The sequence below is a fragment of the Apodemus sylvaticus genome, chromosome 12 (genome assembly GCF_947179515.1).
Source record: "Apodemus sylvaticus chromosome 12, mApoSyl1.1, whole genome shotgun sequence".
Classification (NCBI taxonomy): Eukaryota; Metazoa; Chordata; class Mammalia; order Rodentia; family Muridae; genus Apodemus; species Apodemus sylvaticus.
Genome location: NC_067483.1, coordinates 40,889,156 through 40,905,749, shown reverse-complemented (window position 1 = coordinate 40,905,749; position 16,594 = coordinate 40,889,156). Strand labels below are relative to the sequence as shown.

The 16,594-nt window shown below is 43.6% G+C and overlaps 1 protein-coding gene across 1 annotated transcript in view; it reads left to right on the top strand.

The window, feature by feature from the left end:
* The first annotated feature begins 3,131 nt into the window (after positions 1-3,131).
* Positions 3,132-16,594, top strand: part of Tmem183a (transmembrane protein 183A) — a 27,525-nt gene continuing 14,062 nt past the window's right edge. The window contains exons 1-5 of the mRNA XM_052201064.1: positions 3,132-3,278; positions 6,736-6,868; positions 14,241-14,573; positions 14,705-14,794; positions 15,650-15,817. Coding sequence (XP_052057024.1) covers positions 3,132-3,278; positions 6,736-6,868; positions 14,241-14,573; positions 14,705-14,794; positions 15,650-15,817 — 871 coding nt within the window. The remainder of the gene's footprint in view (positions 3,279-6,735; positions 6,869-14,240; positions 14,574-14,704; positions 14,795-15,649; positions 15,818-16,594) is intronic.

The window sequence follows — 16,594 nt, the reverse complement described above, 5'->3', positions numbered from 1 at the left end:
CACACGTGCAACAGAGTAAGACTCAGTTGGCAGTAATTTATTTGGTTATTAATAGTTGGGTTAGAGTAGCTCAGAACCTACCCAGCATAGTGCCAGCAGCTTGTTAAAATATCTGATGTCTCTGTGTCATTTACTTGAGATCTAAACAGGATAGAGGGGAACAGAAGGTGCCCACCGCCCCCCCCCATACAATTACTACGATAGAAAGACTCAAAGCCAACACCAGTTTCAATACCATGTTAAAAAAATCATGAAATATAGGTGGTGGTAGTGGTACACGCCTTTAATCCCAGCACTCAGGAGGTAGAGGCAGGTGGATCTCTGTGAGTTTGAGGCCAGCCTGGTCTGTAGAGTGAGTTCCAGGACAGTCAGAGCTACCCAGAGAAACCCTGTCTTAAACAAACAAACAAGTGACAAATTATGTAATTCCAGCATCCAGTGGTACAGAGTGAACAGTCCTGTCCCAAAAAGGGGTATTAAAGACCTAGGGAGGAAGGAAGGAAGGAAGGAAGGAAGGATGGAAGGAAGGAAGGAAGGAAGGAAGGAAGGAAGGAAGGAAGGAAGGAAGGAAGGGAGGAAAGATGGGCCTCTTCCAGGTAGCTGAGCTATCCTCCTGTCTTGTAGGCAACTTGACTGGTGTGAGAATGTCTCCCAGTCCTTACTGCTTATATAACTTTTGAGGGGGAGGGGCCTAGTGCATCTGATTAGTTTCAGGAACTTCCTAAGCCTTCTGACCTGTTCATTTCCTTGCTTGTAAGTCTTTTTCCTTTAGAACTTCTTGAATATAACAAGCTGCTCTCCAAGATGAGATGGTTTGTAGGGAAAATAGGCGGGGCCCACGTACCCATATAGGGATGGCAGGCTCCCAAGTACCTGCGGAGGAGGCTGCCCAGCTAGGGGGAAGGTCTTTGCTCAGAAGGTGGGGCCGTTCTGGCGAGGGCCCATATACCTGTAGAGGAAGCCTGGCTGGGCAGGAGGGTCTTTGGTCCAGTCTGGCCTCTGGTGACGGTGAGGCCTATTCCATTACTCCTACATGGTGGGTTTTGTTAAAAAGAGACAGTCTGTGGTTTCAAAGCTTTATTATAGAGAAGTAGGAAAAGAAAAAGAGATAGAGAAGTAAAGGGAGAAAGAAAAGATAGAGGGGTGAGAGCTGGCCATGACCACGTGGAAAGAGGGGAGAGGAACAAGAGACAAGAGAGAGGTAAGGACAAGAGAGAAAAAGCAAGAGAGCTAGGAGGGGCCTGGTATCCCCTTTTATAGTGGGCTGGGTTACCTGGCTGTTGCTAGGTAACTGTGGGGGTGGAGCCCAGCCAGAACACTAGGGGCTTGGCTCTACATGTGACTGATGGCCACAGGATTATGGAGTTGAGGAGTCAGGAGTATGGATTTTGGTGTCAGGAGCCTGAGTATCTGGGAGCATGGCTCACTGGTTCCGGCCCTTGTAGAATGTTCTACTGGGTCTCCAGAGTAAGCCTCGCTCAACCAGACCACAGACTGCCTTTCATGGTCCCACAATGGTTTTAACTCAGAGGAAATTGCTATGCCATAAATATGATTTAAACTTCAATATTCATAATCAGATAGACACATGTGGAATCCAGAGATAAAATAGTAATAAAATGAAGATAAGATGATAGTAACGCCAATTGGGTTTGATATGCCACACATACACACAGTACATTCAGTTCTCTCAGTAAGTGTGTGTGTGCACAATAAATATGTATCATATATGCATATCATTTCTTTATATATATCATTTCTTTTGAGGCAGGTTCTCACTATGTAGCCCTGGCTGGCCTAGAATTAATTATATAGACCAGGTTAACCCTGAACACACAGAACTCTTTGATTCTCTGCCTCTCAAAGTGTATGGTATATCTTATATACATTACAGGGCTTCTGTTAAAAAATCAACCTGCCATCTCTCCTGCCCTGCCAAGCCACAACACCATGTCCTGGCGGGGTCCTGCTGGGTGTGTTCTTGCTATCCTCTCCCAGCTAGCTCCCACAGCATCCCAGCTGTGTTCCCTCTCGGCCACAAACCCCTGATCGGCAGACCCACATTCCAGTAACCAAGAAAATCAAAACTCTTGCCAGGTGGTGGTGGTGCATGTCTTTAATCCCAGCACTTGGGAGGCAGAGGCAGGCGGATTTCTGAGTTCGAGGCCAGCCTGGTCTACAGAGTGAGTTCCAGGACAGCCAGGGCTACACAGAGAAACCCTGTCTCAGAAAGGAACCAAAAATAAAATAAATAAATAAAGAGAAAAAGAAAAATAAAAAGAAAGAAAGAAAAGAAAAATTCTTAAAGCTTAGTTAGCCAATCAGATTTATGCATAAGTAATAACACAATTTACAAGATGTCAATACAATAGTTTTAGAGCCAATTGATAATGATAAAAGCTTTATCCCAATATTTCTAACCTTATAAAAACATAACAATTTGTGGCTAGTAAATGCCACGTAGGTCCATACCATCTAGGTTCTCTCTCCTTCTCCTGCGACCCCCCCCCTCTCTCTCCAACTCCTAGCTCTGCCTCCCTTGCACTGCCCTAATGTGATTGGACAGAGAAAAATCCTACAACAGGCTTCAGCTCTGCTTTTTTTTTTTTTTTTTTTTTTTTTTGAGACAGGGTTTCTCTGTGTAGCCTTGAATATCCTGGAACTCTTCTGTATACCACGCTGGCCTCTCTGCCTGCCTCTGCCTCCCACATGCTGAGATTAAAGGTTTGCACCACCCCCATCTGGCTGGAATACTGTACTTTCAATGTTTAAGCCTCATTATAAGCTCGTGCCTTTGATTGCTTCTTTGTTTGCGGTAGGGTCTTGCAATGTAGCCCAGGCTGGCCCTCTACTTCATGGCACGCCTCTGCCTCAGGTGTCTTGATTACCGGTATGCACTCACATGTCTCCTTTCAAATTTACTCTCAGAGTCTCAGAAAGGCAGCAGAGCAAAAGCCTTTGTCATACGCGCCACATCTCCACCATGGGAACAAAATGGAAGGACCGTCGTTGTTTCTCGCCTATGAAAATCCTCAGAGCAGCTGGAGCAGTAAATCCATCAGAGTTGCAGGGTCTTTCTGGCGGTTCTCTGGTGTCACCCTCAAAAGACATCTGAAGTCCCCCAGAGAGCAATGGTCCTCTTGAAACTAAAATGGAAACAAACACCGAAGCTGAAGGGCTCTGCTCTGTACAAGGTGGGCCGAGGGTTCCTGAGCTGCTCCTTCAAGACAGCCCAGCACCGCCAACCCTACCCAGAGTCAGGCAATGGCAAATCACCTGTAAGACTCTACACTACAGCACTGCCGAGAAGGAGGAGGAGTGGGGGAGCGGGGAGGTCCGTATGTCATAACCTTGGGAGTTAGAAAAAGAAACTTGTCAGTGGCAAAAACGTGTTTCTGTAGCAGTTGGTGTGCTTTAGTTTTGCAGATGGGTTTCGTGAAGACCTAACGTTTTGATCCTTTAACGAGGCTCTGCTGCCCCCACGTGGCACAGACTGCCCAGACACTTCTGATAAGAGACGCCACTGTTGGCTTTTATGGTCTTTGTGCTCTTTTTTTCTCCATTAATTAAATTATTCATTTACTTTACATCCTGATCGCAGCCTCCCCCTCTCCTCCCAGTGTGCCTCTTACACAGCTCTTCCTCCTCCCCTTCTCCCCTGAGAAGAGGGAGACCCCACCTGGGTATCAGCCCACCCTGGCACATCAAGTCGCTGCAGGACTAGGCGTATCCTCTCCCACTGAGGCCAGACAAGATAGCCCACCTTGGGGAACAGGATCCACAGGTAGGCAACAGAGTCAGAAACAGCACCCCCTCCCCTAACTCCACTTGTTGAGGGACCCACATGAAGACCAAGTGCACATCTGCTACATGTGTGTCCATATATGTGTCAATTTATGTTGTCTATTGTTTTGACTGGCTGAATGATTAGTCGTTTTTATGTTTTATGTTATAAAGAGAAAAAAATGGTAAAAAAAGCTTTATTTGCTGGCAGTCCTGTCAGTCCTAGTTTACACAAAGGAGGCTAATTTGAGGTGCCTCACATTCATAAGTAGGAGTAAAACACAGCTAAAAGAAAAAAAAAAAAGCCATGTGCAGCAGCAGACAATGGTGGCGCATGCCTTTAATCCCAGCACTTGGGAGGCATCTCAGAGTTACTTGGCTTTGCTCTGTCTTGGAGGAACCCCGGAACTCTGAGGGCCACGAGCCGGTAGGCCCCGCAGGAGCAACATGCTCAACTTTTTCTCTTAAAGGGCCAATAACCTCCAGTTTGGGAAAACTCTGGTTTAACTCGTAAGATTCGTGCAATCGCTTTATTCTTGTTTTTAATTGGTCTTAATGGTATAAGGTTTTACATATCTTAACTATAGAGTTATAAATTAATTGGCTATGATTTAAAAGGTATAGTATTATTAAGAAAAGGTTAGTTTAAAACTGGCAATTCAGTGTCAGAGCCATTTTAACTAGTTACACGTGGCATGTCGCAACCCAGGAAATATAGGCCTCTAAGATACTTCTAAATTGGCATGGTGTTTTGTGTGAATCTTGGCCTGGAGATTGGACTTATAAGAAATATGATTTAAAATAATGCCTCTTTAATAAGTTACACTGTCATACACTTGAACATAAGAACAGGCAGACAAACCTTGTGCTGTAAAAATGGTGTGTTCACCATTGATTTTAAAGAAAATAGAATGTTTAAAATTGGGACTTGCTTCCAAAGTTGCAGTTGTGCTCTAATATTGCAAGGAAAAATTGAGTTACAATAAAAATTGCCACTGTGCCATTGGCTGCAGTTTGCGCCTGGTTAAAGGCTCATGATTCTTAACATATTTTGTAATTAAGATAATTTTAAGAATGATACTGCTGTGGCCATTATAGGCCTATTGCCACTTTTCCACAAGTTTATAGGCTACAATGGTAGGAACAAAATTTAACCCTCCAAGATTAAAAGGGAGATCTCAGTGGAAATTTATTTAATATCAAACAGGCTAATTGACTACTATGAAACTAGGATTCTTCTAGCAACCTGGAATTACAGATTCCTTTTGTTAGTCAATCCTCAAAATGTCCTTGCTAGACTGGACAGGCAGGTTGGGTTTGGGTCTGGTCTTACATAAAAAGCTCAGATTAGAAGATGGTTAAATTTGAGGAACCACGCAGAGAATGTCTTTGCCAAGGACTCAAGGTGGGTCCTTGGGGAAAAAAAAAGGGGAATTAATACAAGGCTTGGGGCTGCCTCAGTGGAAGCTTGTGAAAAACTATTTTTGCCTTACAGGCCTCAACTAGGGAATGTTTGGCTAAAAGGACATTCCTTACATTCTTATCCGGGTGTGGTTTAAAATGCAGTTCAAAACATTTAAAGGTCAATAAGACTATATAGAACTTATAAAGGCATTAACATTTGGCCTGTCTACCCCATACAAAATTTATAGGGTGTTTTTTGCTTTACATTCTGACAATTATAAAAGCATTTGCTTCTAACTTTAAAGAAGCAATAAAATAATTTCATTAGAAGGTTTTTTTCTTCAAGGAATGGCTAGTAGCCTTACCTTAAGTGAGAAAAGATATTTTGTCTCTATCTCAATACAAGAAGCTGGGATCTTAAATTCTTCAGTGTATAATGTTCATGAAATGTTTGTTACAGGCCTTTGCTCCTAACTATGGGCTTTAAATTTTTTAAGTAAATGATTTTCAAAGGTTGTTAGAATATATTAATTGGCTTTATCTTATATTAACCTCATCTTAAGCTTGCCCGTGGAAGACCTAACCCTGTTTTCAAGGTAGAAAACGTTTGTTCCTTGTTTCAAACAGCAATCAAAAAGGTTATTACAAAACATTGATGGTTGATCTATTACATGGCAATCCTTTTTTAGGCAAAATTAATAATTGTTATCTAAAAGATAAGTTGTTAAAAATATGCCTCTAAACATATTTTTATTGTTATAGATTTATACATCATCCTATAAAAATACACCTACTATGGGAGTAAAGCTCATATAATTAGATCACATGTTTATTCTTTTGAGTGTCCCCTTGCTTCAGCACAGATAATTGAATTGGGTGCTGTAGCTGTTCTTTTTAAAATGTTAAAAATCAAACTTTTGATTTATATATATATATAACTCATGGCTTACAATTGATTGAAATTGTTTCTTTTTTTAATGCTACTAATTCTTAACTTTTACAATACAAATGCAATTCAAAAATATTAATCAAAATATACATATGATCATTGACAGCTTTTCAAGCTTTCTAGTTATAATTGTTTTTACATATGTTATTTTTCATACTGAATGTTCCAAATCAGATTAAGACAAATATTATAACTGATTATTATAGTCAGTCATTTGAGATGTTTTATTAATAATTTAATATTAGTAATATTACTGAGATTCCTCATAATTCGCAGAGGCAAGATATTATGGAACAGGCCCATAGAACTTTACAACAATATTTTTATAATAAAAGAAGGGAGAATCACATCTCTATATACCACAAAAATTAAAAAATTTTAATGCCAGGGAACTCTAAGTGTAGAGAAGAGGCATGTTTGTGTTCTTTCTACAGGATGCTGAAGGAACATTCTAGCTGCCAGAGTATGCTGATGCTGAGACTTCTCCCTGGCTTTCCACCTTGTTCCCTAGCCTTTTGGGGCCCCTCCTGGATCTTTTGTTGCTTTTGTCAGTTGGCCCCTGGGCTTTTAACAGATTAACCAGTTTTGTTAAATCACAGATTGATTCTGCCTTGAACAGACCAGTTGCAGCCTACTACCATCGGCTGGACATCCGAGACTCAGCCGAAAACCTCTCTTCCGCTGGCCTTCAGTTTTCCACCCTTGCTGCAGGCACAGAGCTTTCTTGGTTCCGTAAGCTGTAGAAACGTCAATGCCAGGGAGGGTGACCTCCAGCTCCTAATAGTGGCTGAGGGCCTTAAGTTGTGGAGTAGCCAATGATGGGAAATATTGTGGTGCCACAAGCCAGATGCACACCGCCTATTGGCTGCAGGGTGACTACTTGATGGGATTATTGTGAATCCTCTACCTGGATGCCCGTCACACCCACCAAGGGCCTGATTAAGCCATTGGAGTGGGATGTGATGCCAGGAGTGGGTGCAACTTACATAGCCTAAGGCAGAGGCCCTGCCCTACTAGGATCTAAAAAGGCTTAGTTACTGCGGTGCTGGACATGGGGGCAAAACCACATAGCCTAAAACAGGCTCTCCACTGGCCCTCTTTCCATAGCCAACCCCCCCCCCCCCAACTTAAGAAAGAAAAAAGGGAGAGATGTGGGAAGCCATCCTGAGCTATTCAGATTTAATGCTTACTCATGGCCCTAAGGTGGTGGCTGTTAACTCCGGGTGTCCCCACCAGGTGACCTCTTCGCTTCCTGCTTCAATCACCAGGAGTGTCTCCGCCCTTCCCTCCTTTGTCCTTGTGTGAAGGTTATTTCTTCTCTGTAAGCCTTAAAACCTGTTGGCCTCCCCCACATTAAATGAGACCTTGACATAAAGACACCCTGATTGCTTGGTCTCCCTTTCTTTCTCCCCCCTTTTGACCCTTAGGTAGCAACTCTTCGGGACCCTGGAATAACTGGACCTGCTGGACGGGTCAGGGATGGGGGTTTGGGGACAGAGGATGGGGAGTCGGGATGGGTGGTGGGGACCTAGGTCCAGCTTAAGTGTGCTGTTTGGTTGGTGGTTCAGTCTCTGGGAATTCCCAAGGGTCCAGGTTACTTGACTCTATTGGTCTTCCTGTGGAATTCCTATCTCCTCCAGATCCCTCAATCCTTCCCCCAACATTTCCACAAGACACCTTGAGCTCCATCTAATGTTTGACTGTGAGTCTTGCATCTGTTTCAGTCAGCTGCCGGGTGAGCCTCTTGTAGGACAATTATGCATACAGAGCATTCTTGCCCATGGGATGGGTCTCACTGGGCCGGTCACTGGGTGGCCATTCCCTCAGTCTCTGCTCCATCTTTGTCTCTGTACTCCTTGTACACAGGACAGATTTTGGGTCAGATGGAGCAACCGACGGAGGCTGCTGCTGGCAGTCAGTGAGTAGAGTAATCATTGAGTAGACTTTTCTCTGAGGGAATAAAGCTTGATTCATTGGGGTCAGCACCCCCTGTGACTGTTGAGCAACTCTCTGAACTCTTTCAAACTCTTTGGGGGTTGGCAAGAGGGAGAAGAGAAAAGGGGTGAAATCACACACGCACACACACACACACACACACACACACACACACAGAGTGGATAAAACAAGACAAGCTCCAACAATTTCATCTATCTATCTATCTATCTATCTATCTATCTATCTATCTATCTATATCTACATGTACATACATACGTACATGCGGATAGACAGACAAAAATATTGGATGGATGGAGCAAAGCTCCAACAAGCAGGTTCCAACCATTTTACACACACACACACATATACACACACACAGACACACATACATGCAGGTTCCAACCATTTTACACACACACACACACACACATTTTGAATGGAGCAAACTCCAAGGAGCCGGCTCCAAAAGATTTCACATACATACATGTATACACAATTTTGGGAACACCAAAGGCTTTAAAAACAGACAATGCTCCTGTTTATACATGTAAGGCCTTTAAAAATTGGTGTTTGCCGGGCCGGGGTGGTGCATGCCTTTAATCCCAGCACTTGGGCAGCAGAGGCAGGCGGATTTCTGAGTTCGAGGCTAGCCTGGTCTACAGAGTGAGTTCTAGGACAGCCAGGGCTACACAGAGAAACCCTGTCTCCAAAAAACCAAACCAAAAAAAAAAAATTGGTGTTTAACTTTCAGTGTTTCACACTCCATTGGCATTCCCTACAAACCCCAGGGGCAGGCTATTATACAGAGTCTACATTAAACCTCAAAGACTCAAATATTTAAGCTACAAAATGGAGATTATGACTACTCTTCTCCTTAGCTCTAGAGGCCTGTGCTGGCCCCTGTCATTAGCACGACCTCAATTGCCCGCTCCACACTTGGCTCTGTTTGCCCTGGGCTGTTGAAGCTGGCTTTTGACATCCAATTTTCTTTTCTTTTTTTTTTCAAAGATTTATTTATTTATTTTATGTATATGAGTACACTGTAGCTGTACAGTTGGCTGTGAGCCTTCATGTGGTTGCTGGGAATTGAATTATGACCTCTGCTCACTCCAGTCAGCCCCACTCATTCTGGTTAACCTTGCTCGTTCATTCTCTGCTCACTCAGGCCCAAAGATTTATTTATTATTATAAATAAGTACAAATAAGTACACTGTAGCTATCTTCAGACACACCAGAAGAGGGCATCAGATCTCATTACAGATGGTTGTGAGCCACCATGTGACTGCTGGACTTGAACTCAGGACCTCCGGAAGAGCAGTCAGTGCTATTAACCACTGAGCTGTCTCTCCAGCCCAGACATGCAATTTTTCCAGAGTGGTTGTACGAGTTTGCACTCCCACCAGCAATGGAGGAGTGTTCCCTTTGCTCCACATCCTCGCCGTCATGTGCTGTTGCTTTGTGCTCTTGTAGAGCTAAAGTAGCCACAGATAATTAACTGAGGAGGAGACAAATTACCCAGCAGCTAGCTGGTTTTGGCTTGTAGCTCTTCCTTGATTTGCTGGCTTGGATATGGGATTTTAAATGAAAAAAAAAAGATTTATTTTATGTGTGCAAGCAGTCTGTACACCATGTGTATTCTCCATGTCTGGTGGAGGTTAGAGAGAGCGTCAGATCCCCTGAAATTGGAGTTAAGGATAGTTATGAGCCACCATCTGGGTGCTGGGAATGGAACCTGCTCTTATATTTGGCTATCTCTTCATCTCTCAGAGGCAAGATTTTAGTTTTAGGTGCCTACGATCTCTGTTAGGGGGCCAGATCAATTGCCTGTTATAGAATGTCACCAAGGATTCTCTTGTGAGAGTTAGTTCGGATACTATATGATACTTCTGCTTGTAATTGTAGCTGAAGTTTATTGAGAATATACTATACACCTATACTAAGCTAAGTGCTTCCCAGATACTTTCTCACTTACCTGACTCTTTGAAATGGGTACCATGATTCTGTCCGTTTTACATATTTAGAGGGTAAGATGAAGTAAGGTATGTAAGGTAAGACCTTGTTAACAGGAAGGAAAATGGTTCAAGCCCAGGTAACGGCCCTAAGGCCCGATCACTAGGTTACTCTTCTTGTTCTTATTTTAACTGTAAACCCATCAGTGAAGACTCTGACAGCGTGAGCATGACAAGCATGGTGGCTCTGGTGAGCCTGGCCCTTCTCCCCATTCCCTCTGCCTTGATTACATTCCTCAAGTCCTTAAGTCACTGAGGTCTAGCTTCTCTCTGGCCACATCCTTCTCCTAAGGCTTACTACCAAGGTCCAGCTGTCAAAGCATTGAATGAAGTCCAGGAACTGAAAGTCCCCTTGGCCCATCTAATTAACACACCCAGTTAAAACTAAACACCTCATCCTAACACCCCCAGGTACCTTTATAAACTGCCATTTTAGCAAAGAGCCTCGTCTGTTTCCTATATCCAGAGGCAGTCCTTTGTCCCCTCCAGGACAAATATCCTTGCCCCCTCTCCCTTGTTCCCTTCCCCGTCTCCCTCATCCTTTATTTCCTGTTTTTGTCGCTTATTCCCTGCCCTCTGTCCCTCTGAGACCAAAAATTTTCTTTCCTTTGTGCTGAGAACTTAGTCTTGGGGGTTCTATGCCTATACTGATTGTAATATTCAGCACACGAGATTAAACTAAATGGACTAATTTTTAAAAAAATGCTGCTGAGCAGTGGTGACGCATGCCTTTTGATCCCAGCACTTGGGAGGCAGAGGCAGGTGGATTTCTGAGTTCAGGGCCAGCCTGGTCTACAGAGTGAGTTCCAGCACAGCCAGGGCTACACAGAGAAACCCTGTCTCAAAAAACCCACACAAATAAATAAATAATAAAATAAAAAAAATTGTACAGTTTAAATAAGGCTAACAAAGCCAGTCACAATCATTTTTAGCTAGATTTAATTAATATACTTTTTTTTGATGGCACTAGATTCTCATGCTGGGTTAAATTCTTCTTAGATTCTGTCCATGGCTTTGACACATCATGGAAGTTTATTAAGTAGCCTTTCTTCCCACTTGTTTTCTGTTTACAGAGTTTCTCTAAGATGCTATTGTTTGGCTCCATATTTGCTTGGTATATTGATTTTTTTTAGGTTATCAATGTAAATTTTAAGGGTGGCATAATATACTGGTTTTAACTATGAGCTTGGGAGATAGTCTTCTGTCTGAAGTCTCATCTTGTCACTTGCAGGCTAGGAACTCCAGCTAGTCTGCTAGTGTTTTAGTCCGCTGGCATGGCCTGCCTTGACTGTGACTCTGCACTGTAATCTGTCTTCCTGAAGTAGATGCAAAAACTCATCAGGCTGGGGGGAAGCACCCACTGAGTCATCTCAGCCCACTATGTGTTTTTAAGTAATAGCAGCCGCAGGCTGCAGAATGGTGGCACATGAGTTTGAGGCCAGCCTGGTCTATAGAGTGAGTTTTAGGACAGCCAGGGCTTCACAGAGAAACCCTGCCTTGGAAAACAAAACAAAACAAAACACAATAGCAGCCATAACTCAACTATCATTACCACCACTACCACAATAATAGCTGATGTTTTTTAGCTGCTTGCTGTACGCTATTTTAAATGCCTTTTATGAGTTAATGTGATGATTTGATAATCCTGTCAAGCAGGACATATTACTTGTACTGTGTAGGTAAAAGATAAAGTTACATATATGTAAGTGGCTAGACATTTTATTTTCAGTTCTGGCGCTCAAACCCAGTGTCATATACTAAAAAACTATTCTGCCACCGTGTCTTCGGCCCCAGCTCTTGGCTTTTAGAGACAAGGTCTCATCCAGACTGGCCTTAAGCTTATGACCTTCTTCTGTCTCTGCCGCAGAAACGCTGGGCTCACAAATGTGTACTGCACCCATGGATTTTTGCCCAAGCAAGTTTAGCTTCACAATCTATACTCTGTTTAAATTTATTTTTATGTTTGAGAAAGCTCTTGCTAAGTTCTAGCTTGGGACTTGCTGCAAAAGGTAGGGCAGGTTTCCTCAAACTCACAGAGGTCCCTTGCCTCTGCCTGCTGAGTGCTAGGTTTGAAGGCCTGTACCAGCATTCCTGGTTAGACTCTTTCTTTTGAAAAGTAGGACACTGAAGGGAACAATCTCTACTTCTTTTAATTTTTATGTTACTGGACTGCCTCCAAAAGGACGTTGCACTGACCAAAGATTCTGTAAAAAAACAGGATAGGTTTTTAAGAAAGGATCTTAAAAGACACACACATTAACATTTACTGTTAGCACTAAATAAATTTACAATGCAATACCAGGAGTATTGTGGACATAATCTAGAAAGAGAGGACATATTCTTTTCCTATTTACATATTGTCCTTACATTTCCCGCTTGTTTGAGAAAGACCTACTTTCCCCCTGATAGCTAGGTTAAGCAACTTCTATTTAAATAAAATGGTAACTTAGGTAACTTTACGCTTTATCTTTTGAGAAAGAACCTGTAAAATTGGGTCTGATCATTAATGCAACCAATTGAAGTTTGTTGCTCGTGTGTGTGTGTGTGTATGTGGTGCTGGCTAGTATGCCCTAGGGATTAGCCTGTGTCTACATCCCCAGTGAGTCCCCATCATCACCACCATAACCCCAACAACCCTTGACTTCTATGTGGAGGTTGAGAGATAATAAAGTTCTTGCCAAGCATCTTTGTTTGTTTAAAGATTTCTTTATTTATTATATGTAAGTACACTGTAGCTGTCTTCAGACACCTCAGAAGAGGGTGTCAGATCTCATTACAGATGGTTGTAAGCCACCATGTGGTTGCTGCGATTTGAACTCAGGACCTTTGGAAGAGCTGTCAATGCTCTTAAGAGCTGAGCTATCTCTCCAGCCCTCCAAGCATCTTTTATGGTAAATGCTTTATAGTGTAAGCGTTTCCCCAGCCACTGGTGGTTGCTCGTTATTGAAATGAGGAATAAAAGACTTATGGTCCTTTGTTCCTCCAAAGTGGTTAAACACTCCAAGAAATCTTAAGGTTTTTCTCAGTCAAAATTTGAAAGAGGAACTAGCATGCTTTTCATTCCAAAGCATTAAAATGAGAGAACACTGCAGCTAAAAACCTTTATGTATTTTTAAGCAGTTGGTGGTTTATTAATAGGACCTGAGTCTCTTGCATCTTTGATTCCCTCCAGACTCCCAGCTGTGAGTGTCACATGAGCAGCGATCCGCATGCATGGAAGCTTCATTAATTTTTTACTGGTAATATGAGATGAGAAGGCTCAGTGCTGACCAGCTGTATTTTGAACTCAACTACAGACATTAATTATGTATACATGGAAAATTATTTGGAACAATTATAGGCTGTTAGACCTTTGCTTCCTGTTATAATTCTAGATAAATTAGAGTATGATTATAACCAATTATGTTGTTTCAGTTATCATTCCCAAGTGATCCAAGCCTTACTCCATGATCCCTGGTGGTAGAGTGTTTCATAATTCTATCTAGTAAAAGTTATGTGGTTTGCTCTTAATGACGTCTGTGCACAGTACTAATTAGAATAAAATGGAGTCCCCTTCGAGGTGTGTTAGAGGGCATTCTCTGAATAGATCTAGGCAGTTGGGATGCCTGGGTCAAAAGGACTGTTTCTTAAGCCACTTTGGGAGCTGATAAGAAACTAAAAGACAGTACTCGGGACGTCTCTTTCAATACAAAGGAAATATGGTATTTTTGCATCTATAGCCTTTTAGAATTTGCTCGGATGATGGCGATGAAAAAAACCTTTTAAGAATCTCTTCTACTTTGAGAATTCAGACATTTATTTACTTATTTTTCAGGCAGCATCTCTTGTAGCCCAACTGTCTACGAACCGATGATAACCTTCACCTTCTGATCCTTCCTCTGCCATCTCCTCTGTGTTGGGATTACAGGCATTAGTCACAGGTCTGGACAGAGAATTTCAAAGCCTTTGTAAGCAAAAGATAGCGACCACTTTGATATTTACGTTCAGGTTACTTGGCGTAAGTGGGAAAGAGAGAATGACGATAACAAGGTATATTTGCAATCTAGATGCTGAGGTGGACCAGGATATAAACTGTTAGTTCTAATTAACGCGGTTGGAGGATTGGGTCTAACACACCGAACGCCCTAGAGAAGGTGATATCGTGCATCCATGTCCAACAGCCCGCTACCCTTTGGGAACCTGGACTCCGCGACAGCTGAGGGCGCCTGGTGATGACGTCACCCGGCCCCGGAGGCGATTGGCTCCCCGAGAGGGGCGTCGGCAACCAACGGGACCCGGAACCCTCGCCGAAGTCCTCGCGATAGCCGCAGCCTCGGTGCGGGATGGCCGCGGAGCCGGGTGGAGGTGCCCCGGGGCTCCGGGAGCCGGCTCTCGGGGCCGAGACCTGGCCCGGGGCCCCGGCCAGCTAGGCGGGCCTCGTCCGGACACCGTCATCATGCCCAAGAGAGGAAAGCGGCTCAAGTTCCGGGCCCACGACGCCTGCTCGGGCCGAGGTGGGCGAGGGGCGGGGCCGGGCGGCAGCGGGGGGCTGGGCGGCCGGGGCCAGCGGCGGGACTCGGCGGGGAGCGGCCGCGGAGACTTTGCACCGAGTCTCAGGAGCCCTTGGCGCTTTGCTCTGTTTCAGTGACCGTGGCGGACTATGCCAACTCGGATCCGGCGGTGGTCAGGTCTGGTCGGGTCAAGAAAGCCGTGGCCAACGCTGTTCAGCAGGAAGGTAGGCTGTCGTGGATCTTTTTAGGCCCGAACTTTTAATCAGCATTAGGTGTGTTTTTTTTTTCTTGGAATTGCGACCCGGTATTTTTCCTGCTGCCCTTTGGGCATCTGGCCACGAACATGTTTGCTCTTCCAACAGTTTACTTTCTCATATCGTGGATGGGATGGGTGTGTGTAGCCAGGATCAGCAGGTTCCGGAGCCGAACTGTTTTTGTTTCCTTTTTGAATTAAAACCAACTTTGTGACCAGGTGGGGTGGGCATTCCTTTAATCTCAGCATCGGGGAGGCAGAGACAGGTGGATCTCTGTGAGTTTGGGGCTAGCTTGGTTACACAGCAAGTTTACATTGTAAGATCCTGTCACAAAAGAACAATCAAACCAAACCAAGAACAAAATCCCACGCTTTACGTACTCATTAATTTCCATTGTCACTCCTTGACACCAGTCCCTCCTTTTTTTTTTCCGAATTTGTGCATATTTTACCATGCAGTTAACAGCCATTACATCCATTACTTTGACATATCGTTTTCTTTTCTTTTCTTTTCTTTTCTTTTCTTTTCTTTTCTTTTCTTTTCTTTTCTTTTCTTTTCTTTTCTGGTTTCTTGGATTTGTCGTGTTCCCCTCCACGCTCCCCCCCCCCCCCAAACAGGGTTTCTCTGTATAGCCCTGGATGTCCTGGAACTCACTCTGTAGACCAGGCTGGCCTCAAACTCAGAAATCTGTCTGCCTCTGCCTCCCAGAGTGCTGGATTACAGGAGTGCGCCACCACCGCCTGGAGACGTTTTCTTTTTGTCATGCTTTCAAGGTTTTTGCAAACGAGCCCAAGTGCATTTCATTCTTTCTTTGTTTTCTCCTAGTAAAATCTCTTTGTGGCTTGGAAGCGTCCCAGGTTCCTGCGGAGGAGGCTCTCTCCGGGGTGGGTGAGCCCTGTGACATCCTGGACAGCAGTGATGAGATGGACGCCCAGGAGGAAAGCACTCAGGAAAGATCAGGCTCCAGAAAAAAGAAAAGCAAGAGACACAAAGGTATGGGCTGCTCTCCTGAGCTCTGAGCTCTGTCTGGAGATTAATGCTGCTGCTCTTCAGTGTAAGGGGAGATTTTTTAAGATTTATTTATTCTGTTGCTCTCTTCAAACATACCAGAAGAGGTCATCAGATCCTATTACAGATGATAGTGAGCCACCATGTGGTTGCTGGGAACTGAACTCAGGACCTTTGGAAGAGCGGTGCTCTTCTGAGCCTTCTTTCCACCCCATAACCTTCTTTTCCACAATCCCAAAAAAATTTTTTTTTTAATATTTATTTATTTATATGTATATGAGTACACTGTCGCTCTCTTCAGACACACCAGAAGAGAACATTGGATACCATTACAGATGGTTGTGAGCCACCATGTGATGCTGGAAATTGAACTCAGGATCTCTGGAAGACCAGTCAGTGCTCTTAACCTCTGAGCCATCTCTCCAGCCTTCTTCTTCTTTTTTTTTTAATGATCCAAAAATTAATAGCAACATTTATTATACTTTATTCTTTCTTAATTATGCTAGGGATGTGTACATACATATATACATACATATGTGTGTGTGTGTGTATACACATTTTCCAGAAAATTCCCAACTTCATGTTTTAATTTTACTCATTTACTTTTTTTTAAGTTACTGAATATGAGTCTACATGTACATGTGTGCATCACTTAGATGCTTGGCACCCTCAGAGGTTAGAAGGGGCATTAGATCTGGAATGGAGTTGTGAGTAGATGGTTGGACGGATAGTTGTGAACTCTGATGTGGGTTCTGAGACCCA